We start from the raw sequence: 27857 nt of genomic DNA, 5'->3' as shown, positions 1-27857 counted from the left end.
CCAGGCTCTGGCTGGGCCACTCAAGGATATTCAGAGACTTGTCCCGAAGCCATTCCTGCGTTGTCTTGGCTGTGTGCTTAGGGTCGTTGTCCTGTTGGAAGGTGAACCTTCGCCCCAGTCTGAGTTCCTGAGCGCTCTGGAGCAGGTTTTCATCAAGGATCTCTCTGTACTTTGCTCCGTTCATCTTTCCCTCGATCCTGACTAGTCTCCTAGTCCCTGCCGCTGAAAAATATCCCCACAGCATGATGCTCCCACCACCATGCTTCACCATAGGGATGGTGCCAGGTTTCCTCTAGACGTGATGCTTGGCTTCAGGCCAAATAGTTCAATCTTGGTTTCATCAGACCAGAGAATCTTGTTTCTCATGGTCTGAGAGTCCTTTAGGTGCCTTTTGGCAAACTCCAAGTGGGCTGTCATGTGCCTTTTACTGAGCACTGGCTTCCGCCTGGCCACTCTACCATAAAGGCCTGATTGGTGGAGTGCTGCAGAGATGGCTGTCCTTCTGGAAGGTTCTCCCTCTCTCCCTCCCATCCCGGAGGACCTGAGCCCTAGGACCATGCCTCAGGACTACCTGGCCTGATGACTCCTTGCTGTCCCCAGTCCACCTGGTCGTGCTGCTGCTCCAGTTTCCATTCTTCTGCCTGCGGCTATGGAACCCTGACCTGTTCACTGGACGTGCTACCTTGTCCCAGACCTGCTGTTTTCAACTCTCTCTCTCTACCGCACCTGCTATTTCAACCTCTAAATGCCCGGCTATGAAAAGCCAAGTGACATTTACTCCTTATGTACTGACCTGTTGCAACCTCTACAACCACTGTGATTATTATTTGACCCTGCTGGTCATCTATTATCGTTTGAACATCTTGGAGAAAATCTGGCCTTAATGGCTATGTACTGTTATAATCTCCACCTGGCACAGCCAGAAGGGGACTGGCCACCCCTCAGAGCCTGGTTCCTCTCTAGGTTTCTTCCTAGATTTCTGCCTTTCTAGGGAGTTTTTCCTAGCCACCGTGCTTCTACATCTGCATTGCTGATGTTTGGGGTTTTAGGCTGGGTTTCTGTATAACACTTTGTGACATCTGCTGATGTAAAAAGGGCTTTATAAATAAAATGTGATTGATTGATTGATCTCCACAGAGGAACTCTGGAGCTCTGTCAGAGTGACCATCAGGTTCTTGGTCACCTCCCTGACCAAGGCCCTTCTCCCCCTGATTGCTCAGTTTGGCGGGGCGGCCAGCTCAAGGAAGAGTATTGGTGGTTCCAAACTTCTTCCATTTAAGAATGATGGAGGCCATTGTGTTCTTGGGGACCTTCAATCCTGCAGAAAGTTTTTCGTACCCTTCCCCGGATCTGTGCCTCAACACAATCCTGTCTCGGAGCACTACAGACAATTCCTTCGACCTCATGGCTAGGTTTTTGCTCTGACATGCACTTTCAACTGCGGGACCTTATATAGACTGGTGTATGCCTTTTCAAATCATGTCCAATTTACATTTTAGTCATTTAGCAGACGCTCTTATCCAGAGCGACTTACAGTTAGTGAGTACATACATTTTAATACTTTTTAATACTGGCCCTCCGTGGGAATCGAACCCACAACCATGGCGTTGCAAACAAATGCTCTACCATGCTCTACCAACTGAGCTACATGGGACAATCAATTGAATTTACCACAGGTGGACTCCAATCAAGTTGTAGAAACATCTCAAGAATGATCAATGGAAACAGGATGCACCAGTCTCATAGCAAAGGGTCTGAATACTTATGTAAATAAGGTATTTTTTTATTATTATTATTATGCCATTTAGCAGACGCTTTTATCCAAAGCGACTTACAGTCATGCGTGCATTATTTTTTATTTTATACATTTGTAAAAGTTTCTAAAAACCTGTTTTCGCTTTGACATTATGGGGTATTGTGTGTAGATTGATGAAGAAAATGTTTTAGTTAATCCATTTTAGAATAAGGCTGTAACGTAACAAAATGTGGAAAAAGGGAATGGGTCTGAATACTTTCTAAATGCACTGTAATTCGCTCCTACTCTGTTGTTATCTACCTTGACATGAACAGTCATGTGTAAAGAAGTAAATTCTATCATCAAACACTACCTTAACAGAAAATAACAAAATGTCTTTAAAAGTTGTCGCACCACAGTAAAAAAAACTAAACAATGGCTGTTATAACAAGTCATTAATGTGAAAGCTTCACCTCTTGTGACTCTGATATTAGATCTCGATTGTCTTGTCACGTTACAAGACAACTTTACATTTTGCTTACTTCCACACAACAATGATTTTTTTGTAACTCCTTTACGGCCAATACTGCAGACTTGACACGTACATAGACCCTAGGGCTTAGAAACCTCACTTGAAGCTGCAAACAAGAGGTTATTTTATTTGGCCTTTGGTAGAGTGTGCTAAGTCAGTGAAGTAACCTTTCTTTCCCTGACCTGTCATTAACAGAGAATTGCGTGTCAGTATAGAGATAGACAGAGGGAGGTAGACAGACTAGACACTGAAGGGGTCATGTTCTGACATGTACCTTTTAGCTCTGATGTGGGTAACACTGTGAACAGAGCTCTCTGAAACACAGCAGTTGATGACACATGATAATGTGGTTTCTCTCTCTCTCTGAGTGTTTTTGTATTGTGTCTACTTGGAGAGGATGAGAATGGTGGTTGCTGTGGAGCCAAGGTTGTCAAAACACACCCACAGATCTTGAGCTTCCTAGTGGATGAGCTGTTCTGATCCACAAGGCTGGGGACGTGGAAAAACAATGACAAATCATATTTACACAGCTATAGGAATTAGCCGTGTGTGTGCGTGTGTGTGTGTGTGTGTGTGTGTGTGTGTGTGTGTGTGTGTGTGTGTGAGACCGCCTGGGACTAGATCAGCTCATCCACCACTTGTTAACAATGGTGGGAAGGTTTTAATAACAAAGATACATTTTTTAAGCAAACTTCCATCCTATCATTGTTGCTGGAAATTGTGTCACCTTCAGTTTATCCACCGATCATAGGCCTTGGTTAGCATACATAGCAACAACATTAGCATTCCTTTGATTTGGAAAGAACCGAAAGGTCCAACATTTTTTAGATTGGTAAATTAGTCTAGACAGCTATCAAACTCATGGTTGATTATCGACGGGCATGAAGGGCCCTGACCTCCACGGGGCCCCCATTGATTTGGTTAGTCACTCTCACGCAGATATCACATTAACGTGGCATAAGTTATGGCAAAATGTGTAGAATTACAGTAAACTTGCTTTAAAACTGCAATATTTTCTCTCCGTCCTATGGCAAAAATGTGTAGAATTGCAGGAAATGAACTCTAAAATGTCATTTATTTTCCTCTCCGCCATTCAAAACCATTTTGGCCCTTGAGGTGGGGGGCCACACACCAAAATGTGGCTTAGGGCCCCCAAAAAGGCTAGAGCTGGCTCTGCACTGTACACACACACACCCACACACACAGACTGACAGGCAACAGGGAAACAGGATGCTAAAACAAAGAGGAGGGAAAGAGGGAGAGAGAAAGGCTGGGTGGTAAGGAAGGCAGTGGCACACCTCTTTGCTCAGCAGCAGAGCCTGGTGCCACAGAGGCAGGTGTGTTCAGTCAGTCTTGGTGTTAATAGATGTGATGTACATGAAAGGGGAGGAAGTACAGTATTGATGTGATGTACAGGAAGTAATACATAGGTTGCTTTGATCTTAAGACCTACAGTGCCTTCAGAAAGTATTCACACCACCTGACTTTTTCCACATTTTGTTGTGTTACAGCCTGAATATAAAATGGATAACATTTAGATTTTGTTTCACTGGTCTACACACAATTCCCCATCATGTCAAAGTGGAATTATATTTGTAGAAATTTTTACAAATTAATAAAAAAATAAAAGCTGAAATGTCTTGAGTCGATAAGTCAGGGGTTCCCAAACTTTTTTGGCCCACGACCCCATTTTGATATCTGAAAATTCTCACGACCCCAACCATGTGAACAAGATTATGTAATTAACAGCCAATGTTTTGTTTTTTATTTGGGGCTATGGTAGTCAATTGAAAAACAGTATTTCTGATTGTCTTCTCAACTCACCATCACATACTTTTAATGTGGGGCTATGACAGTAATTTGCAAATTAGTCGGACATAATGTATCTTATCTCACCACCACTAATGAGATGGGTGAGCTTGATACATTTGTCGGAGCTTCTCAAAGTCAGGGGGCGTGGTCGACAGTGCGCGCCTCATCTCTGCTGTCACATCCAACCTGGATTGATATTTGGTTTTAATGTGGTCGAGAGCACTGATGGTGCTTTCAAGACAACTGGGAACTCTGAAAAGTGATCTTCAGCTCGGAAAGTCGGAGCTCTAGAAAGAGGCCTGAGTTCCCGAGTTGGAATTCCGAGTTGGATGACCGTTCAAAACTATTTTTCCCAGTCGAAACTCAATTTTTTCCTAGTTCCCATTTGTCTTGAACGCACTGAAGTCAGAAGTCTGAGATTTCCCAGTTCCAAGTTCCGAATTCCCAATTGTTTTGAACGCGGCATTAATGCTCAGAGGGAGACAGCAAGGTATTCCCTTTGAGTCTGGAACCAAAACTCATCCGTAGTGACCCGTGAATGCATTCGGTCACATGACAGCTTGATCAGCTGTTAAATTTCCCTTACCGGCATGTCAACTGAGCCAGGATCACGGTCAAACGGATTGGGAAGTAGGTCCCAAAGTGCTATTCCAAGCATTGAAGGTGAGCAGTCATCACTCGTGTGGGACACTTACTGATGCTGTTTTCTGTTAGAAACATGCACAGCCGAGGGAAGGGGGCATGGTTTGCTTTTGAAAGACTCTCTCTCCAATAAGAATTCTTTCCTCTGAATCCACTGATTCGGTCACTCAACTGTAGAATGTTTTTATATTTCCCTGCATGCTTACGTTCATTTCATTCAGTTTCCCAAATCTGTCTGTTACATAGGCAAGGAGACACATTTTATTTTCATTACACAGAAAGTCAATTTTTTTTTTCATCCATTGTGAATGACAACAGTTCCTCTCTCAATGCGAAAAATCTTTCCAACACTCCCCCTCGATAACCACCAAGTCTCGATGTGAAAGAAAACATTGTCATGCTCTGATCCCATATCTCCACATAGTTTTGCGAACTGGCGTACACGCAGTGGATGTGGTTTGATGTAGTTTACAATCAAAGTTACCTGCTGCAGTATATCTCAGAGTTCTGCTCTTTGCGGACAGTAATATCAAAGTCTCTGCAATAGTGTGTGGTTTCATAGTATGGCGAGCCTAGCCATTCACCATAGGAATGATTCAAGTGCAAAGGGATTTTTTTAAGAAGGTCATACCAAGGATCATTTAGCTATTTGATTTTGAATTTTAAGACCCTTTGAAAAATAAAAACATAAAAAAATAAAAAAATATATAATTTTTTTTTAAATGGGGCCTTACTGCTATTTGCCCATACAAACATATTGAATAGCAGATTCAGTACATGGAACAGATAGTCCCAAAAGGAAGTTTGTTCTGAAGATACAGTACCAGTCAAAAGTTTGGCACACCTACTAATTCCATGGTTTTTCTTTATTTTTACTATTTTCTACAATGTAGAATAATAGTGAAGACATCCAAACTATGAAATAACACATATGGAATCATGTAGTAACCAAAAAAGTATGAAGCAAATCCATATATATTTTATAATTGAGATTCTTCAAAGTAGCCACCCTTGATGACAGCTTTGCACACTCTTGGCATTCTCTCAACCAGCTTCATGAGGTAGTCACCTGGAATGCATTTCAATTAACAGGTGTGCCTTCTTAAAAGTTAATTTGTGGAATTTCTTTCCTTAATGCGTATGAGCCAATCAGTTGTGTTGTGACAAGGTAGGGGTGGTATACAGAAGATAGCCCTATTTGGTAAAATACCAAGTCCATATTATGGCAAGAACAGCTCAAATAAGCAAAGAGAAACGACAGTCCATCATTACTTTAAGACATGAAGGTCAGTCAATCCGGAACATTTCAAGAACTTTGAAAGTTTCTTCAAGTGCAGTCGCAAAAACCACCTAGCGCTATGATGAAACTGGCTCTCATGAGGACCGTCACATGGAAGACCCAGAGTTACCTCTGCTGCAGAGGAAAAGTGAATTAGAGTAACCAGCCTCAGAAATGGCAGCCCAAATGAATGCTTCACAGAGTTCAAGTTAAAGACACATCTCAACATCAACTGTTCAGAGGAGACTGTGTGACCACTACTGGAAATGTGTCCTTTGGTCTGGAGTCCAAATTGGAGATTTTTGGTTCCAACCGCCGTGTCTTTGTGAGACGTGGTGTGGGTGGATGGATGATCTCCGCATGTGTATTTCCCACCGTAAAGCATGGAGGAGGAGGTGTTATGGTGTGGGGGTGCTTTGCTGGTGACACTGTCTCTGATTTATTTAGAATTCAAGGCACACTCAACCAGCATGGCTACCACAGCATTCTGCAGCGATACGCCATCCCATCTGGTTTGGGCTTAGTGGGACTATCATTTTTCAACAGGACAATGACCCAACACACCTCCAGGCTGTGAAAGTGCTATTTTATCAAGAAGGAGAGTGATGGAGTGCTGCATCAGATGACCTGGCCTCCACAATCCCCCGATCTCAAATTTATTTTGATTTGTTTAACACTTTTTTGGTTACAACATGATTCCATATGTGTTATTTCATAGTTTTGATGTCTTCACTATTATTCTACAATGTAGAAAATAGTAAAAATAAAGAAAAGCCCTTGAACGAGTAGGTGTGTCCAAACTTTTGACTGGTACTGTACGTGTTTGTGAGAGTCTCTCCTTTCCACAGAGGGGTCATAGTGTGTAGCTGAAACTGTTGAATTGAATAAATCCCTTTGAGCATGGTGAAGTTATTACTTACACTTTGGATGGTGTATCAATACACCCAGTCACTACAAATATATAGTTCCTGGAGAGAAAGAATGGTGACTTTAAAACAGTTACAGAGTTTTATGGCTGTGATAGGAGAAAACTGAGGATGTATCAACAATATTGTAGTCACTCCACAATACTAACCTATTTGACAGAGTTAAAAGAGAATAAAAATATTCCAAAACATGCATCCTGTTTGCAATATGGCACTAAAGTAAAACTGAATACGACACAACACATCAATGAGTACCACTCGTCATATTTTCAAGCACGTGGTGGCTGCATCATGTTATGTGTATGATTGTCATTGGCAAGGAATAGGGAGATTTTTAGGATTAAAATAAATGAAATAGAGCTAGGCACAGGCAAAATCCTAGAGGAAAACCTGGTTCAGTCTGCTTTCCATCAGACACTGGAAGACAAATTCACCTTTCAGCAGGACAATAACCTAAAACACAAGGCCAAATCTACACTGGAGTTGCTTACCAAGATGACATCAAATGTTCCTGAGTGGCCTAGTTACAGTCTAGCAATGATCAACAACCAACTTGACAGAGCTTGAATAATTTTAAAAAGAATAATGTGCAAATATTGTACAATCCAGGTGTGCAAAGCTCTTAGAGACTTACCCAGAAAGACTCACAGCTGTAATCTCTGCCAAACGTGCTTCTACAAAGTATTGACTCAGTGGTGTGAATACTTACGTAAATTAGTATTTCTGTATTTAATTTTCAATACATGTCTAAAAACATGTTTTCACTGTCATTATTGGGTATTGTGTGTAGATGGGTGAGAAAAATATATTTAATTAATTTTGAATTCAGGGTGTAACACAACAAAATGTGTAAGAAGTCAAGGGGTATGAATACTTTCTGAAAGCACCGTATAGTCAGAGGTAATAAAAGTGCATCACACATCTCTATTCAATATAAGGAGTTAACAATTACATTCAAATTTGACTAGATTTGCTATAACTGCTTTACAACTATGTAATATGTCAAGTAATAGTAGTATTTTTTCCTAACCGTGATTAAGTCACACAATCACTTTCTGAACGTCATTAAGCAATTGTTTAGTGTTGAGAATGGCTCAAGATGACCTCAACAACCCTAAGCCAATTGTGTGCTTTTGAGGGTGTATGTGGGACAGTTTTCTCTGTGTTTCAGTGGGGGAATGAGGGAGAGTTGTGCTTTTAAGAGGTTTGGTGTGTGTTTGTATGTGTTAGAGAGTGGGGGTGCCGTTTTCTATGTGTGGGGACTGGTGAAGTAGTGCCTCTGATGTTTCCATGAGGAGACTGAAAAGAGACTGATAGAGAGACCTCTTCAGTGGTCACAATAATTTGAAGTGGGTGCTGGGAACACATCCACCAAAGAAATTACATTTGGTTGAAGATCACCATACACACTTGAGTAGACAAACACACACACACACTAAAACATTTTGGACAGACGTTCACATTTCTTTCACTTGGGTTAGCATTTGGGTGACACTGGCCTCAGGGCTAACCTGGAGAGTTATTAACTGCTGACGTCCCCTCTTCATCCTCCCATCTCTGCCTCCTCCATCCTTCCTCCTCTGCCCCTCCACACACACACACACACACACACACTTTAGAGGCTTCAGACATTTGGGACATTTGCCACAATCTAAGCCTTCATCCATCTAAAGCCCAATAGACAAGTGTCATATGGGTGGGTTGCAGACACTTTTATGCAGCATTTAAAATATTGGGAGGTGCGCAGCAACATCCATGCGGCCAATGCGTGTCTTTTATTCTGCTTTGTCATCACTTTTGTTTGCGACCCACCCGGAAGACACGTGTGTTTTTTTACCATATATTGGGCTTAAGCAATGGCAAACACATCTTATCTTTCCCTAAATTATCCAGGTTTCCAGGAATCCTGGTTGGAGGATTCACAGATTTCCTACTTATTCCCTAGCAATTCCAGAAAACTGGGTAATTTTGGGAAAGTTACCGGCATTTTGAAACCCTATTCAGAACCAACAATTTCTATCTTAGATCACAATAATATCTTAGCAAAACCATAGCACAATCATATTTTGCTGTGTGTCTTAGATACAGAGGGGCCATCAACTCTCCCCTTACAGCACACAACTGTGTCTGCCGGAGATACACTTTGAGTATCTGCTGTCTCTGCTGGTACTTGAGCTGACCCTTGGAACCCATTCTGCTTAGGGAGCTGCTGACGTATGGGCTGATGAAACGTCCTCCTCTACAGTTGAAAATTGCTCAGAGGAGGTTTTGGGGGTGTTTCAGTCAAATGTGATCCACTGAAATAGCAGGACTTATGTCTGACAAGCTGGTCCAATAGGTGTTTCGTTTGAAATATTTCCTGCTGTGATTTATTAACAGACCATTACCTCATAAATACAGATAGGCTATCATACTGAATTTACAATGACATTTATCTCACAAAGAATGTTTATGATCAGAACAGATTTTTCTATGGACTGAATTGTCTAGTCCTGTTGGTATCTGCTAATAACACAGTTTTTCTCACAGCATGAGTCAAAGTCATTACTGAGTGGGTCAATGTTTGGATTCAGCCCTCAAGTAGGATGTGGGGTAACTAATTAACATGTTGGAGACGTAATTAGTTCCAAGTTAGCTAAACCAGCGCCAGGACTTCCGCCCCCACTCCCACCATGAATTACTCAGGCAACTGTTGATGCATTCCTAAACCGACTGACGTCAAGTGGGAAGGGCCCAGACACTCTGCTATATATAACTAACTCCGCCACTCTCTGTTCATTCATAACGCAACTCTGGATTATCGCGCCTTCGCTGAGAAGCTCCTTCTCCGGGGACTTTGGAAGAAACAACAGAGGAATCTACCACCTCTGCCAGCGTTTGCTTCTCTCTAAAAATAATAAAAACAACCAGAGTTGTTCCACTGACACTAAAACAATGAAAATGTCAGCAGAGCAGATTTCCGAGGTCCTGAAAGAGGGAGAGCTGGAGAAGAGGAGTGACAACCTCCTTCAGTTCTGGAAAAGGAAGACATGTGTCCTGACCACGGATAGCCTCAACATCTATGCCGACACGCAGAAGCGCACCAAGAGCAAGGAGCTCAAACTCCAGTCTATCAAGAAAGTGGACTGTGTTGAGCGCACTGGCAAGTTTGTCTACTTCACCATTGTTACCACGGACAATAAGGAGATAGATTTTCGGTGCTCCGGTGAAGATAACTGCTGGAATGCGGTGATCACCATGGCGTTGATAGACTTCCAGAACAGAAAGGCCATTCAGGACTTTAAAACGCGACAGGACGACGAGAGCGGGTCCCCAGGACAGCACGAGAGCCGCATGGCCAGAGCTCCCTGAATTACTTTGGGAGATTAGCTACCACACTCCGAATATGGTAAGACACCAGAGCATGGACCATTACGCACAATAGAGTGGTTTTAGAAAATGGTGATATAAGGAGGTAAATGTTTGAAAATAATTTAGCATAGCCTATTTTATATCATTATTGAAATACAACTGAGTGGAGATGGATTATTAAAGTAATTTTAAAAAGTATGGAGTCTCTCCCTTATCTACACAGGCCTATAAAAGGTTTAAACCATGTTACACTAGCCTACTTGTACTATTTTACAGATGCCTACAATCAGGGCCGGCCCTAGCCTTGGCTAGACATTTTAGTCGCCCCCCACTTGACAGAGGAGAGAACATTTTCAGTTGTTAAGTTAATTTCCTTCAATTCTACACATTTTGCCTTGGGGCAGAGAGAAAAATGTTGCAGCTTTACAGCTAATTTCCTAAAAGTCTACACATTTTTCCACGACTTATGCCATGTTAATGATATCTGACTGAGAGTGACTAACAAAATCAGGGCGGTCAAGGCCCCTGGGCACATGCCCTTCGTGCCCTGTGTGCCCGGTCTGTATTCGGCCAGTTTAGCCAATCTAAAAATGTAATTTAATGACTGTCAGTGACTGACGTAACAAGAGAAAAACTGCTAATGCACAACCAAACGTCGAAATTGCAACTTGTGCATTCTACTATTCTAAATCTCAACAGTAAGTTGAGACCCCGACTGAGTTCCAAAAAAAATTATGTGTTGGGTCAGGGGCCCTTAGCAGCCGGGGTCCCTAAGATGACCGCCTATGTCGCCTGTGCCCTGCCTACAATGCAGAAAAGTCCTATTTAAGGCACTAAATCCTTGTGTACATTGTTTTAATTCTATCTGCTTTCCTCTCCTTCAGAGTCAGTTATGGACCAAGAAGAACAGGAACTTGGACCAAAGGAAGACGTCACCCGGTCCGTGGATGAAGGATTGTTAAGGACATATCAACGCGTTCCCTTAGGAACCTCTGTCCTGATGAGCTTCTAAAAGAGAATTTAAAATGCTCAAAACTCAAGACTGAATCCTTGAACTTTCAAGTATTTCAAAGTGCGCTTTTACCGAGGAGGGATGCCTCCTGAATGACAATGCAAAAATGTGTTAATTTATTTGTGTCAAGAAATTGTGTTTCTTGGATACATGCTTATGTTGTTTAAATTATTTACTATTTCAGTGTGTATTTATTTTAATAAATATTCATACATTTTTGAAGAAAATGTGGTCCTATAGCCCAGTGGTTCCCAACCGGTGTTCAGCAGCACGCTTGTGTGCCTTCAGGAACTCTCAGGTGTGCCGCAAACTTTTGTTTTTTACACTCACTTATAAACAGAACCTGTTGAATGCACATGTGATTTTGACTTGGGAGCACTAGTGCCGGTCAGATAATACATGAAATGGTACATGGTTACATCTGTATAATTGTTTCAAGTCCAGTGTGCTCAGGCTGTTGTTACAATTGTATCATTTGAAGGGCACACATCACAAGCAAAGTCATTTGTATAATTTTACTTTGTCTGTGAAAAGGCTTAGACAGAGACATATATTTCTTATGGCTCTGGACTTAGCTATACCACAGCCTCTGCCATAGAAACAAACAAAGCATGGCTTTGTGTCTGTGACTGCACCTTTGCAATGCAGAAAACAGCTTGTCTGTAGCCCAAATCGTTAAAAAACTAAAGACCTATTTTACTGGAGCTACAATTCCTTTCTGAGGCAGATTTGCGAGACGCTCTTAAAGGGGTACACACAAATGAACTATCATGAGTAAGGAACTATCTTACTATCTTTCTATGGTAGAGGTAGTGGTATAGCTAAGCCCAGAGCCATAGGAAATACATGACTCTGGCTAAGCCTAATCAGACTTTTCACAAGCATTTCGCTACACCCTCAATAACATCTGCTAAACATATTTATGCAACCAATAACATTTTATTTTATTTGATTAATTATCAAATAAATCCTAATTAATCTATAAAAACACTTGTCACAGAAAATTTATGATTTTGCAGTTTGGATCACCCATTACGGTGTGCCACGGTTAAAAAAAGGTTGGAAACCACTGCTATAGCCTATATTTTTCTCTCTCATGTATTGGTAAATAAATGTTATGGATAAAATGTAGAGTGATGTTACATTGACAAAAATACAGATCATCATATTAATCCCCTTTTAATTCTCTCTATTAATCATAGCCTTTATCCGTGAAATCCTTTGTAAGATTTCAATTTGCATTGAGGTACAAATTGAGATGAGAGTAATATAAATGAAAAGATCTATAAAATATATTTTATGTTATGTATCCACCAATGAAATATACAGTAACAGCATGCTGTTAAATTATGCCAAATCATCACCCACAGCACAATGGCTTCCTGAGATACTACACTTATGAGCAGTCTATGATAGGAAAGTCCCTCTCTTCTTTTATCACAGGTTGCACCCTGTTTGTCACCTCCGGTCGTCATGCTTTATTATACATACTTTATGACTGATAAAGGTTGTGGTTTTACTAAACCTGTATCAACGGGCCCTTTGAGCACATACCTTTACTGCCAGGGTGTGTTTTACCCAGAGCCTGAAGGAATCTGCGGGGGTGAATCACCTAACGACATGCGTGGAAATCAAACATACCTGGGGATTAACCTCAGAACTAGAATGAGATTCTATTTCTAGGATTAAACCAAACCAAATATTGATATAGAATATGAATCATTACAGTTTTAATGGTTGAACATGCGGACAATGTTGTACAGGTGATAAGAGAACTTTCCCAAAGATGCTAGTGTAGCTCTAGCCATACCTTACCCAGCACATGCATACACACACACACACACACACACACACACACACACACGCACAGGACAGGGCAAACACAGGGATGTGTAGCAAGGTCCACTTTACTGCCCTGTTATCTACACACAAAATGACCTGCCCATGGTTATCATGTTGAGTTAGACACCCTGCTATAGAATGACTCACAATGACTCACAAGAAGCCATAAAACAGGGAAGTTATGCAATCTTTATCCAAACACCTTATAAGTGTAAATTGGAACACCTGTGTAAATGTTTGTGGTGTGCCTGTGTCGAAATAAAGGAAACACCAACATAAAGTGTCTTAATAGGGCATTGGGCCACCGCGAGCCAGAACAGCTTCATGCACCTTGGCATAGATTCTACAAGTGTCTGGAACTCTATTGGAGGGATGCGAAATTCCATAATTTGGTGTTTTGTTGATGGTGGTGGAAAACACTGTCTCAGGCGCCGCTTCAGAATCTCCCATAAGTGTTCAATTGGGTTGAGAACTGGTGACTGAAACGGCCATGGCATTTGGCTTACATTGTTTTCATGCTCGTCAAACCATTCAGTGACCACTCATGCCTTGTGGATGGACACATTGTCATCCTATGGGGGCATAGCCATGGTAGCCAAAATAATGGCCTGCCCAGCATTTTCATACATGATGGAATGTTAATTGCTTAATTAGGAACCACACCTGTTTCAAGAACCGCACCTGCTTTTTGCTGATGATCAGGACAAAATAACAGCCAGTTTGAGACAATTGAAAAAGGTATGCATAGAGAAACATAACATATCATCAGCCTTGTTATATTACATTATAAAGGCTCATACGTGCTGATAACAACTCATAAAGAATTATACCTGGAAATAGTGGTAAAGTGTTACCCTGAAGTTTAGTGTATTATATAGGCCTATTCTACCCCTTCTGTTTCTACAGTGCCGGCCCCTGTACATCCACAGCATATGGATCTATCAGAGGTCAGAGGTGAGTGTAAGCCGAGCCCCAGGCCACGCTGCCTCCCAGAGCCCTGGTAGTGGAGTCAGTCCCTCAGGGGCTTTGAAGCCAGATCACACTACAATGACTACATCAAAGGACACAATGATCTGAGGAGTACTACCAGGGCCTAGCCGCTTCCTGCCTAAATATACCACTCTCAACAAATTGGCACCACTTTAATCTCACTCACACACACACCAGTGGCGGTCGGTGACGTTTAAGATGAAGGAGGATGATTTGTTTTTTATGAGCGTGGCCTTATTTCTATTACAGCATATTGGATGACTGTCATTCAAATTCCATTCACCCAGCTCAATGTGACATCGATAGGTTTAGGCTACTACATGATACTCACATTTTCCTTTTACCCATCATGAGGTTGCTACAACCTAGCCTATGAATTAAAGTGTACAATGTCGGTGCACAGGTCAAGAGAAAATGTTGAGTAATCAAGGTGACAGACAGTGACAAATTCAATACCACCTTGCACACTTGCACACCGCCTGCATCTAGCTGATCTAGGGTGTAATCATTAGTCCAACAAATTGTTCCGTTTGCTTCCGTTTAAGAAACGTTTTTCAACAGAATTGGCGGCATGAATACACCCCTGGTCACACCCAAACACAGTTCACTTTCATAGTCGACTTTCCTATCGGTCCTATACTATGCGACATCATCTATATGAACGCAGCTGCCACCATTTAAGCCGTTAAATGCAGTTTATCATATCACACTGCGCGTTATTATGGGCAACAATCTTTGTACTCATCACTGCATTCTCTACCAGAGAGTTTGTTGGCCCTCTTTGACATCACATAGGTTGATACATTGCTATATTTTCATTTATAAAGCCTTTTTTACAAAATGTCCCACTGTACCTAACATCTTTACTAAACTTTAGACATACAGTACTGGTTACCACACCCGGTCTCAGGGATAATTAACTCTGGAAATTCCTTCGGTCTCTACTGAGTTAGATAAATCAGCTTTTAGTTTTCTTGCACCTTATTTGTGGAACAATCTTCAAAATGTTCTTAAACTTCATTTGTTGGTGCCTCTAGGGTAATTCAGAAAGCTGATTGAGAACCTTATTACTGATGAATGTGTTATTTTTTTATGACCGTGTTTTTCTTTCTGCTTGCATTTTGTATTTATATTGATGTGTGTATATTCTGTAATTTATGTAATTCAGGGCTCATCTGTAAAAGTGACTTTGATCTCAGTATGACTCCCTGATCAAATAAAGCTTAAATAAAAAATAGCAGCCAAATACAAACAGCATTAACATTTTGAGTCTGACTCGAGTCACAAATTTGATGATTTGAGACTTGATAGAAAATAAAATAACTTGAGACTTGACTTGGACTTGGAGCCTCGAGACTTTGGAATCAACTTTGACTTGAGACTGATGACTTGAAATTATCTGGCCAGGTTTTGTAATGATTTGTCACTCATTTTGTGGCACTGCGTCTACATGCATTACTCTACACACAGCCAGAGACCACAGCCTAGGACTAAAAACCTCCCTCTGCAACAACACATCTGCCATGTTGATCCTCAACATGGGTGCCCCTCAGGGGTGTGTGCTCAGTCCCCTCCTGTACTCCCTGTTCACCCGTGACTGCATGGCCAGGTACGACTCCAACACCATCATTTAGTTTGCCGACGACACAACAGTGGTAGGCCTGATCACAGACAACAATGAGACAGCCTATAGGGAGGAGGTCAGAGACCTGGCCGTGTGGTGCCAGGATAACAACCTCTCCCTCAACGTGATTAAGACAAAGGAGATGATTGTGGAGTACAGGGAAAAAAAGGGGACTGAGCATGCCCCCATTCTCATCGACGGGGCTGTAGTGGAACAGGTTGAGAGCTTCAAGTTCCTTGGTGTCCACATCACCAACAAACTATCATGGTCCAAACACACCAAGACAGTTGTGGAGAGGGCACGACAAAGCCTATTCCCCCTCAGGAGACTGAAAAGATTTGGCATGGGTCCTCAGATCCTCAAAAAGTTATACAGCGGCACCATCGAGAGCATCCTGACTGGTTGCATCACCGCCTGGTATGGCGACTGCTCGGCCTCCGTCCGCAAGGCACTACAGAGGGTAGTGAGTACGGCCCAGTACATCACTGGGGCCAAGCTTCCTGCCATCCAGGACCTCTATACCAGGCGGTGTCAGAGGAAGGCCCTAAAAATCGTCAAGACTCCAGCCACCCTAGTCATAGACTGTTCTCTCTGCTACCGCATGGCAAGCGGTACCGGAGCACCAAGTCTAGGTCCAAAAGTCTTCCAACAGCTTCTACCCCCAAGCCATAAGACTCCTGAACAGCTAATCATGGCTACCCGGATGTCACGCCCTGGCCTTGAGAGCCCGGTTGTCTTTAGCTGGTTTGGTCAGGGTGTGAATTTCTATGTGTATATCTAATTTTGTATTTCTATGTTGGCCGGGTGTGGTTCCCAATCAGAGGCAGCTGTCAATCGTTGTCTCTGATTGGGGATCATACTTAAGCAGCCATGTTGCCTACCTTAGCTGTGGGATATTGTTTGTGTTCCTGTTAGGACTTGTACGCATACCACGCTGCACCTTGGTCTGACCCGTCTCTCAACGACCGTGACACCGGACTATTTGCATTGTCCCCCCTCCCCACCCCACCCCCTCTTTTACGTTGCTGCTACTCTGTTTATTATCTATGCATAGTCACTTTAACTCTACCCACATGTACATATTACCTCAATTACCTCGACTAACTGGCGCCCCCGCACATTGACTCTGTACCGGTACCCCCTGTATATAGCCTCCCTACTGTTATTTTATTTTATGCTCTTTAATAATTTTTATTTTTTATTTTTTTACTTATCTTTTTTTCTTAAAACTGCATTGTTGGTTAAGGGCTTGTAAGTAAGCATTTCACTGTTGTATTCGGCGCATGTGGCAAATGCATTTTGATTTGATTTGATTTGATTAGCCGCAGTATCGCCCATGTAAAAAAATTACATGGCTGCAACAGTGAAAGGCACACTCGGCACTCTGATTGGACCAGCAAACTGTCAATCAACACAGGTCGGGTGAGCTAGAGAACAGATTGCTGATTTGCTGTACAGCTATAGGATCGGCTGCAGCACAAACATAAAATTGTAAGTTGAGAGGACTGCCATAATAAATATGCAGCTCCAAAAATAGTTTGATGATTAAGAATATTAACCGTTTAGTTTGCAAGCTAACCAGCAATGGGGCAACAATTACCACCATAGGCCTGCTGTTCTTTTGGTTTGTAACAATTGCTTGAAATTGATAATTTACTTATGAAGCTAGCATTTGGAATTTGTTGTTATAATGAATTATTACTGTGGTGAAGACACATAGGCGTGGCTCTTCACTTGCGCTCTCCAAACACCCGCCAGTGGAGGATGCTTTTTTTCTCTTGTTGAAATGTTTGCTGTTGCTTTCACATGTTTAAATGCATATGCCCTGTGTGGTCAATCTATATTCCATCTAATACTACAATAATTGCTAGCGTTTCATCATTCCTTCCCCATACCATTTATTGCAACACGTAGACATTTCTGTTTCACGTTTGATAGGCCAACAATACATTTTAATTTAGCCAACCATTTATTACCCTGCTCTATTTATAGTGCATATGAATGTTTGCAAGACTCATGAGGTAGAAGTTCTGTTTATTTCATTCAATGTATGGTTTCCTTTGTTCATAATTCCTGGGTTATGTCGGAGTTCCATGTGTCTGTCTGTCCTATGTCTCGACCCAGTGCGCATAGAAATAGGCTACGTGGCCTGCGCTACACGCTTTGGAGTCAGAACGTTGAATATGAGAAAATGATTGTTCTATGTATGAATAGTGTTGAAATATAATTAATAATCATTAAGTCTGATTACGACGAATATACCAATGTAACAATGGATGTGGAAATTGCCTTTTACATTGTAGAACCAGTTTATTGGTTGTAAATGCCAATTGGGTAATTGTATGGTCCTGGGGGCCAAGTGTTTATATTATGTAGTAGACCTACAGTGAGGGAAAAAAGTATTTGATCCCATGCTGATTTTGTACGTTTGCCCACTGACAAAGAAATGATCAGTCTATAATTTTAATGGTAGGTTTATTTGAACAGTGAGAGACAGAATAACAACAAAAAAATCCAGAAAAACGCATGTCAAAAATGTTATATATTGATTTGCATTTTAATGAGGGAAATAAGTATTTGACCCCCTCTCAATCAGAAAGATTTCTGGCTCCCAGGTGTCTTTTATACAGGTAACGAGCTGAGATTAGGAGCACACTCTTAAAGGGAGTGCTCCTAATCTCAGTATGTTACCTGTATAAAAGACACCTGTCCACAGAAGCAATCAATCAATCAGATTCCAAACTCTCCAACATGGCCAAGAGCAAAGAGCTCTCCAAGGATGTCAGGGACAAGATTGTAGAACTACACAAGGCTGGAATGGGCTACAAGACCATCGCCAAGCAGCTTGGTGAGAAGGTGACAACAGTTGGTGCGATTATTCGCAAATGGAAGAAACACAAAATAACTGTCAATCTCCCTCGGCCTGTGGCTCCATGCAAGATCTCACCTCATGGAGTTGCAATGATCATGAGAACGGTGAGGAATCAGCCCAGAACTACAAGGGAGGATCTTGTCAATGATCTCAAGGCAGCTGGGACCATAGTCACCAAGAAAACAATTGGTAACACACTACGCCGTGAAGGACTGAAGTCCTGCAGCGCCCGCAAGGTCCCCCTGCTCAAGAAAGCAAATATACAGGCCAATAAACAAGTTTGCCAATAAACATCTGAATGATTCAGAGGAGAACTGGGTGAAAGTGTTGTGGTCAGATGAGACCAAAATCGAGCTCTTTGGCATCAACTCAACTCGCCGTGTTTGGAGGAGGAGGAATGCTGCCTATGACCCCAAGAACACCATCCCCACTGTCAAACATGGAGGTGGAAACATTATGCTTTGTGGGTGTTTTTCTGCTAAGGCGACAAGACAACTTCACCGCATCAAAGGGACGATGGACAGGGCCATGTACCGTCAAATCTTGGGTGAGAACCTCCTTCCCTCAGCCAGGGCATTGAAAATGGGTTGTGGATGGGTATTCCAGCATGACAATGACCCAAAACACACAGCCAAGGCAACAAAGGAGTGGCTCAAGAAGAAGCACATTAAGGTCCTGGAGTAGCCTAGCCAGTCTCCAGACCTTAATCCCATAGAAAATCTGTGGAGGGAGCTGAAGGTTCGAGTTGCCAAACGTCAGCCTCGAAACCTTAATGACTTGGAGAAGATCTGCAAAGAGGAGTGGGACAAAATCCCTCATGAGATGTGTGCAAACCTGGTGGCCAACTACAAGAAACATCTGACCTCTGTGATTGCCAACAAGGGTTTTGCCACCAAGTACTAAGTCATGTTTTGCAGAGGGGTCATATACTTATTTCCCTCATTAAAATACAAATCAATTTATAACATTTTTGACATGCGTTTTTCTGGATTTCTTTGTTGTTATTCTGTCTCTCACTGTTCAAATAAATCTACCATTAAAATTATAGACTGATCATGTCTTTGTCAGTGGGCAAACGTACAAAATCAGCAGGGGTTCAAATACTTTTTTCCCTCACTGTACCTGTTTGAGCTCCTGTTAGACAGATTCGATTTGTTTTCTCAAGAGGAGGCTGTACAGTCTGGCCCTTTACCTGTGTCCATTCCGATAAGACAGGTTAAGCCTGATACAGAGGCTATTTCTTTTGGGCAATTGCCCATGTAGATTTGATAAATCTATTTGTATATTTTGTATGAAATGGTGCTTTCACCATTCGATCATCAATACTTGTTAATAAATCTACACTCTGAGCACGTCAACCTGCCTTGCCTTCTGCTGATTTAGTGCCCTTACGACTGCTACAAGGTCCCTATTTTACAATTATATAAGCTATTCAAAATGTGTTGTAGACAAAATAATGAAAAGGGATGTCTGGTAGCCTCAATAAATAGACAAAGATTTGTAGTTGCATGTACAGACTTGTTTTTTACTTGACTTGAGACTTGACTTAGAATGCATGACTTGGTCCCACCTCTGATCATAACCACTAACCGCTACACACAGCCTACATTGTTGTCACCATATTGGCTAACGATGTTAGTAACGTCAGAGTCAACATAGCTACTAGAACTAACGAGTTAGTAAACCTGCTACAATCATGCAGTATAGTGTACAGTCCTAAAGCAGTTTAGCAGTTACACTGGTGGGCCCCGGTGGCAATAAATTAATAAAACCAAAAGCTTACCTTGACTTGGAAGAGTTCCAGTGTTGGATAGTCATAGCCAGCTAGCTAACATAGCATCCCTCGCTGTTTGAGTAAGCTAAACTAGCTAGCTGCATTTGCTAGCTAAGTGAAAGTGACAGAAATGTAACTAAATATAGCTCTCTCTCTCCCTCATTCTCTCTCTCTCTCGCTTCTCCTAAATTTGTTAATAAATTAATTTTGTTAAAAATTGTTCAACTATTGTCTTTCTCTCTCTGAGTCAACTACTCACTACTACTAGCTGTAGCTTATGCTTTCAGTACTACATTAATTCTCTGCTCCTTTGATTGGGTGGACAACATGTCAGTTCATGCTGCAAGAGCTCTGATAGGTTGGAGGATGTACTCCAGAAGTTGTCATAATTACTGTGTAAGTCTATGAAAGCGCGTGAGAACCATGAGCTTCCTAGGTTTTGTATTGAAGTCAATGTACCCAGAGGAGGACGGAAACTAGCTGTCCTCCGGCTATACCATGGTGCTACCATATAGAGTGCTGTTGAGGCTACTGCAGACCTTCATTGCAAAACAATGTGTTTTAATCAATTATTTGGTGACGTGAATATATTTAGTATAGTTTTATTTAAAAAGGATAGCATTTAAAATGTTTTATGTAATTCACTGAGGAGCAGTGGCATGTATTCATGGATGCCAAGGGAAGCCAGGCTTCCCCAAATATTTGATCAATAAAAATGTGTCTCTCTGTGTTTTCATAATTGTCTGTCAAAATCAAATACCATTTTATTTGTCACGTGCGCCGAATACAACAGGTGTACACCTTACCGTGAAATGTTTACTTCCAAGCCGTTAACCAACAATGCAGTTCAAAAAATTACGCATATTAATTGATAATGATGGAAATGAAGATATGCAAGATATTTCAATAGATAATAATTTTAATAGCTATATATATACAACAAATTGAGGTGAGAGCATTGGAAATACTTTTAGTGGTTGACCTGCTTCTGTTCTGTGGGGGGCACTGTGTGCTGTTTTCGAAGGATGGGTTCAGGCCTCTCGGGGGGCCTAGGGATCTGGGGGTACGGGGGTTGTCTGCCGATCACTGGGATGACAACCCAACTTGGGATGGGGAGGGGCTTTGGAGGGTTACTTAGTAGCAATGGAAATATAATGCTATATGAACACTCAATCACTATGGTACTTTTTAATGGTAAATTTACAAACATATAATATGATAAATAGATTTGAAACTTGTATCTCATTATGGTAAATGGTGAAATAAGTTAAGCCAGTTATAATTGTAATGGCTTAGCAGATAATAAGAAAATAATATCAATATTTACATGGCTCAAAGACAAGGAATGTAATATCTATTGTTTACAGGAAACTCATTCAACAATTTTAGATGAAGTTGTGTGGAAAAAGGACGGGGGGGGTGAAATATACTTCTCCCATTGGCAAAGAAACTCAAAAGGGGTGATGATATTAATTAACAGTAATTTTGATCTGAATGTGCAAATTGTTCAAAGAGATCCGCAAGGTAGATGGATGATTTTAAATATGTTATTGGACAATAAACAGATATGGCTCATTAACCTTTACGGACCAAATAATGATGATCTACGCTTCTTTGAAAATATATATAATAAATGATCAACCATGCAAGCAATACAAGACTCTATTATTATGGTGGGAGATTATAATACTGTTTTAAATACCTCAATTGACCGTAAAGGAAATCACACTACAAACTATTACCCTCATGCTCTTAAGGAAATCATGAATGTCATGGATATATTAGAACTAGTGGATATATGGAGGCTTAAATATCCTGACCTAGGGAGATATACTGTACATGGCGGAGGCTCAATCAAGCTAGTCGTCTTGACTTCTTTCTTATGTCATTCTCGTTGGCACCAAAAGTTTAAAAAGTGTTGATAGGGGACAGAATGCTGTCGGACCATCAGATAATTGCCATATACATTACTCTTACTGAATTTCCACGTGGGCGAGGATATTGGAAATGTAATCAAAGCCAATTGGATGATAACTTGTTTTTAACTAGGACAGAGGAATTTATAACTGCATTTTTACGACATAACATAGGTACAGCAAATCCCCTTATTATATGGGACACTTTTAAATGTGCCTTTAGAGGCCATGCAATTTAGTACTCATCTAGAAAACAAAAGCAATTTAGGTCAACAGAGTCCATACTAACAAAGGAAATAGAAGGTCTAACAGAACAGATAGATAGCAATAAAAACTGTAACATAGAGGCTCAAAATAAGTTAGAGGAAAAACAAAAAGAAATGGAGGAACTTATTCAAGAAAGATCAAGTGTAATATATTATAAAAAAATAAAGCAAACTGGATGGAATATGGGGAAAAATGCACCAAATTATCTGCAACATAGAAATGCTACCAAAAATAATTTACTGAAACTGGTCACAAATGACAGTCACCCATGATTGCCCAAATTATATTTTGAAGGAGGAAGCAAAGTACTTTAAGCATATGTTTTCGTTTCAGTCGCCTCCATCTCCTCTAACCGAAGTTAATTTTATGGACATTTTTCTATTGATAATGTCAAATTAACAGCCATACAGAAAGACTCATGTGAAGGCGAAAGTACAGAGGAGCAACTTGTGGATGCAATTAAAGACTTTAAGTCCGGGAAAACTGTTGAGGTATACCAAACCTTTTTTGATATACTCAGAGGACCGTTATTAGCATGTTTTAACCACTCCTTTGTAAATGGTAGATTATCAGACACTCAAGACGAAGTTCTGATTTCATTATTACTGAAACATGATACAAGTGGGAAATATAAAGATCCAGTCCATTAAGAAAATTGGAGGCCCCTTACACTTCAGTGTTGTGATGCAAAGATTCAAGCAAAATGTATAGCGCATAGAATTAAAAAGGTATTGTCTGACATTATTCATTCTAATCAGACAGGTTTTCTACATGGACTATAAATTGGAGATAATGTAAGGCAAGTACTGGAAACAATAGAACACTATGAAAAATCTGGGAAACCAGGCCTGCTATTCATAGCTGACTTTGAAAAGGCTTTTGATAAAGTACGACTAGAGTTTATATATAAATGCCTGGAGCATTTCAATTTTGGATAATCTCTTATAAAATGGGTTAAAATCATGTATAGTAACCCTAGGTGTAAAATAGTAAATAATGCCTATTTCTCAGAAAGTTTTAAACTCTCAAAAGGAGTAAAAAAAAAAGGTTGTCCACCATCGGCATATCTATTTATTGTGGCCATCGAAATGTTAGCTATTAAAATCAGATCCAACAATAATATCAGGGGATTAGAAATCCAGGGTTTAAAAACAAAGGTGTCATTTTACGCTGATGATTCATGTTTTGTTTTTTTATCCACAACTTGAATCACTCCAAAGCCTCATAGAGGATCTAGATACATTTTTTAACCTCTATGGATTACAACCAAATTATGATAAGTGTACTATATTACCTATTGGATCACAAAAAAATACAACTTTCACATTACGGTGTAGTTTACCAATAAAATGGTCTGATGGTGATGTGGATATACTCGGTATACATATCCCAAAATAAATAAATGATCTTACTCCTATATATTTTTATTGAAAGTTAGCAAAAATAGATAAGATCTTGCTACCATGGAAAGGTAAATACCTGTCTATTTGTGGAAAAATCCCCCTGATTAACTCTTTAGTATAACCTATTTGCTTGTGGTCTTGCCTACGCCTAGCAAACCATTTTTTAAATTATATGAGAAAAAACTGTTCCATTTTATTTGGAACGGCAAGCCAGACAAAATTAAACGGGCCTATTTATATAATGAATATGAATTCGGAGGACAGAAATTATTAAATATTAAAGCATTAAACCTATCACTAAAAGCTTCAGTCATTCAAAAGTTATACTTAAATCCGAACTGGTTCTCTAGCAAATTAGTAAAATTGTCTCAGCCTATTTTCAAGAATGGCCTTTTTCCCTTTATTCAGATTACAACCTCTCAATTTCAGTTATTTGAAAAGGAAATAATCTCCCAAATATGACTATTTCTAAAACAAGCCTTAGAAAGTTGGATGCAATTTCAATTTAAGCCTCCAGAAATGACAGAACAAATAAGGAACAAATATTGTGGTTAAACTCAAATATACTGTACTAATTGATAAAAAAACATTATTTTTTGAACAAATGTTTAAAAAAGGTATAATCTTCGTAAATGATATCATAGGTAGGACTGGTAGAGTTATGTCGCACATGCAGCTAACAAAAACATATGGAAATGTCTGCTCTACCCAAAACTACAACCACATAATTGCAGCATTACCGCAAAAATGGAAGAGGATAGTGGAAGGGGAACTTGTCTGTTGGCCCTGCATTAAAGACCATAATTGGTTACAGAAAACTGTGATAAATAAAAAAGTATACCAGTATCATTTAAGGACCAAAGGATTGACAGCCATCCCAAAAAGATTGGAAAATAGTTGGGAAAAGATTTTTCACGTACAGATTCCATGGTACATGGTTTATGAACTGATACGCAAAACGACGCCGGATTCAAAACTTAGAATTTTTCCATTTAAATTATTATTCAAAATTCTTGCAACCAATAGAATGTTATTTATATGGCCGTTACAATCTTCCCAGCTTTGCAGATTTTGCTGCGAAGAGACAGAATCATTAGATCATTTGTTTTGGTACTGTCCATTTGTAGCTTGTTTTTGGTCATAGGTCTAGGAATGGCTGAAGATTTGCAATATTTACCTGGAGCTAACCCTGCAGATAGCACAACTGGGTGATCTGAAAAGTCATAGTCAATCGATCAATAATATAATAATACTTTTATACTTTTTTTCAATTTACAATCTGTAGAAACAATGAGAAAAAAAAGGTTCAGAATTTTTGTGAAACATCACAGTACAGTTGAAAAATAAATGGCAAATAGAAACCCAATATGGATGGTGTTAAGAGATGAAGGTTGGGACTAATAACAACTAATAACAAAAAGATAACTAATGTAAAACATACTGTGTCCATAATACGTATATAGGCTATAAGTTAAGAACTTTTGTGAAAGAGCACAGTTTGAAAGATATGTCATATAGAAGCAAACCGGATGGACATCATGACAATGATCGGAGAGGTTGAGGGTAGAGGAAGTTCAGGAGTAAAAACAAACAAAATATAACTATTGTAAAATTGACTGTGTCCATAAAATGTATTTAATTTAGTATGTGTAAGCTGGAAGTAGAGGCCTAAGCATTGTTGTTCACTAGTTTACTCAAATTAGGGGAGGGGTGGTAGGGTTAGAAAGTAATAAAGGAAAATGTATTTTTAAAACGGATATGTATATATATACACTACGGGTCAAAATGTTTAGGGTTTATCTTTATTTTTATTTTTTATGTACATTGTAGAATAGTAGTGAAGACATCAAAACAATGAAATAACACATATTGAATCATGTAGTAACCAAAAAAGTGTTAAACAAATCAAACTACAGTGAGGGAAAAAAGTATTTGATCCCCTGCTGATTTTGTACGTTTGCCCACTGACAAAGACATGATCAGTCTATAATTTTAATGGTAGGTTTATTTGAAAAGTGAGAGACAGAATAACAACAAAAAAATCCAGAAAAACGCATGTCAAAAATTTTATGAATTGATTTGCATTTTAATGAGGGAAATAAGTATTTGACGCCTCTGCAAAACATGACTTAGTACTTGGTGGCAAAACCCTTGTTGGCAATCACAGAGGTCAGCCGTTTCTTGTAGTTGGCCTCCAGGTTTGCACACACCTCAGGAGGGATTTTGTTCCATTCCTCATTGCAGATCTTCTCCAAGTCATTAAGGTTTCGAGGCTGACGTTTGGCAACTCGAACCTTCAGCTCCCTCCACAGATTTTCTATGGGATTAAGGTCTGGAGACTGGCTAGGCCACTCCAGGACCTTAATGTTCTTCTTCTTGAGCCACTCCTTTGTTGCCTTGGCCGTGTGTTTGGGGTCATTGTCATGCTGGAATACCCACCCACGACCCATTTTCAATGCCCTGGATGAGGGAAGGAGGTTCTCACCCAAGATTTGACTGTACATGGCCCCGTCCATTGTCCCTTTGATGTGGTGAAGTTGTCTTGTCCCCTTAGCAGAAAAACACCCCCAAAGCATAATGTTTCCACCTCCATGTTTGACGGTGGGGATGGTGTTCTTGGGGTCATAGGCAGAATTCCTCCTCCTCCAAACACGGCGAGTTGAGTTGATGCCAAAGAGCTCCATTTTGGTCTCATCTGACCACAACACATTCACCCAGTTCTCCTCTGAATCATTCAGACGTTCATTGGCAAACTTCAGACGGGCATGTACAGTGGGGAAAAAAAGTATTTAGTCAGCCAACAATTGTGCAAGTTCTCCCACTTAAAAAGATGAGAGAGGCCTGTAATTTTCATCATAGGTACACGTCAACTATGACAGACAAATTGAGAAAAAAGAATCCAGAAAATCACATTGTAGGATTTTTTATGAATTTATTTGCAAATTATGGTGGAAAATAAGTATTTGGTCAATAACAAAAGTTTCTCAATACTTTGTTATTTACCCCTTGTTGGCAATGACACAGGTCAAACGTTTTCTGTAAGTCTTCACAAGGTTTTCACACACTGTTGCTGGTATTTTGGCCCATTCCTCCATGCAGATCTCCTCTAGAGCAGTGATGTTTTGGGGCTGTCGCTGGGCAACACGGACTTTCAACTCCCTCCAAAGATTTTCTATGGGGTTGAGATCTGGAGACTGGCTAGGCCACTCCAGGACCTTGAAATGCTTCTTACGAAGCCACTCCTTCGTTGCCCGGGCGGTGTGTTTGGGATCCTTGTCATGCTAAAAGACCCAGCCACGTTTCATCTTCAATGCCCTTGCTGATGGAAGGAGGTTTTCACTCAAAATCTCACGATACATGGCCCCATTCATTCTTTCCTTTACACGGATCAGTCGTCCTGGTCCCTTTGCAGAAAAACAGCCCCAAAGCATGATGTTTCCACCCCCATGCTTCACAGTAGGTATGGTGTTCTTTGGATGCAACTCAGCATTCTTTGTCCTCCAAACACGATGAGTTGAGTTTTTACCTAAAAGTTATATTTTGGTTTCATCTGACCATATGACATTCTCCCAATCCTCTTCTGGATCATCCAAATGCACTCTAGCAAACTTCAGACGGGCCTGGACATGTACTGGCTTAAGCAGGGGGACACGTCTGGCAATGCAGGATTTGAGTCCCTGGCGGCGTAGTGTGTTACTGATGGTAGGCTTTGTTACTTTGGTCCCAGCTCTCTGCAGGTCATTCACTAGGTCCCCCCGTGTGGTTCTGCGATGTTTGCTCACCGTTCTTGTGATCATTTTGACCCCACGGGGTGAGATCTTGCGTGGAGCCCCAGATCGAGGGAGATTATCAGTGGTCTTGTATGTCTTCCATTTCCTAA

General features: G+C 40.6%; 1 protein-coding gene across 1 annotated transcript; it reads left to right on the top strand.

The window, feature by feature from the left end:
- Positions 1 to 9708: 9708 nt before the first annotated feature.
- phlda2 (pleckstrin homology-like domain, family A, member 2) lies at positions 9709 to 13407 on the top strand. Its single transcript, XM_041837631.2, has 2 exons — positions 9709 to 10314; positions 11162 to 13407. The coding sequence occupies exon 1, from the start codon at positions 9861 to 9863 to the stop codon at positions 10275 to 10277; it is 417 nt and encodes a 138-aa protein (XP_041693565.1). The 5' UTR covers positions 9709 to 9860; the 3' UTR covers positions 10278 to 10314; positions 11162 to 13407.
- The last annotated feature ends 14450 nt before the right edge of the window (positions 13408 to 27857 follow it).

The sequence above is a fragment of the Coregonus clupeaformis genome, chromosome 19 (assembly GCF_020615455.1).
Source record: "Coregonus clupeaformis isolate EN_2021a chromosome 19, ASM2061545v1, whole genome shotgun sequence".
NCBI lineage: Eukaryota > Metazoa > Chordata > Actinopteri > Salmoniformes > Salmonidae > Coregonus > Coregonus clupeaformis.
The sequence above is the reverse complement of the archived record's forward strand: the minus strand, read 5'-3'. Positions and strand labels throughout refer to the sequence as shown.

Coding starts and splice junctions, on each gene's coding strand:
- phlda2 (XM_041837631.2), top strand. CDS start 9,861: ATGAAAATGTCAGCAGAGCAGATTTCCGAGGTCCTGAAAGAGGGAGAG.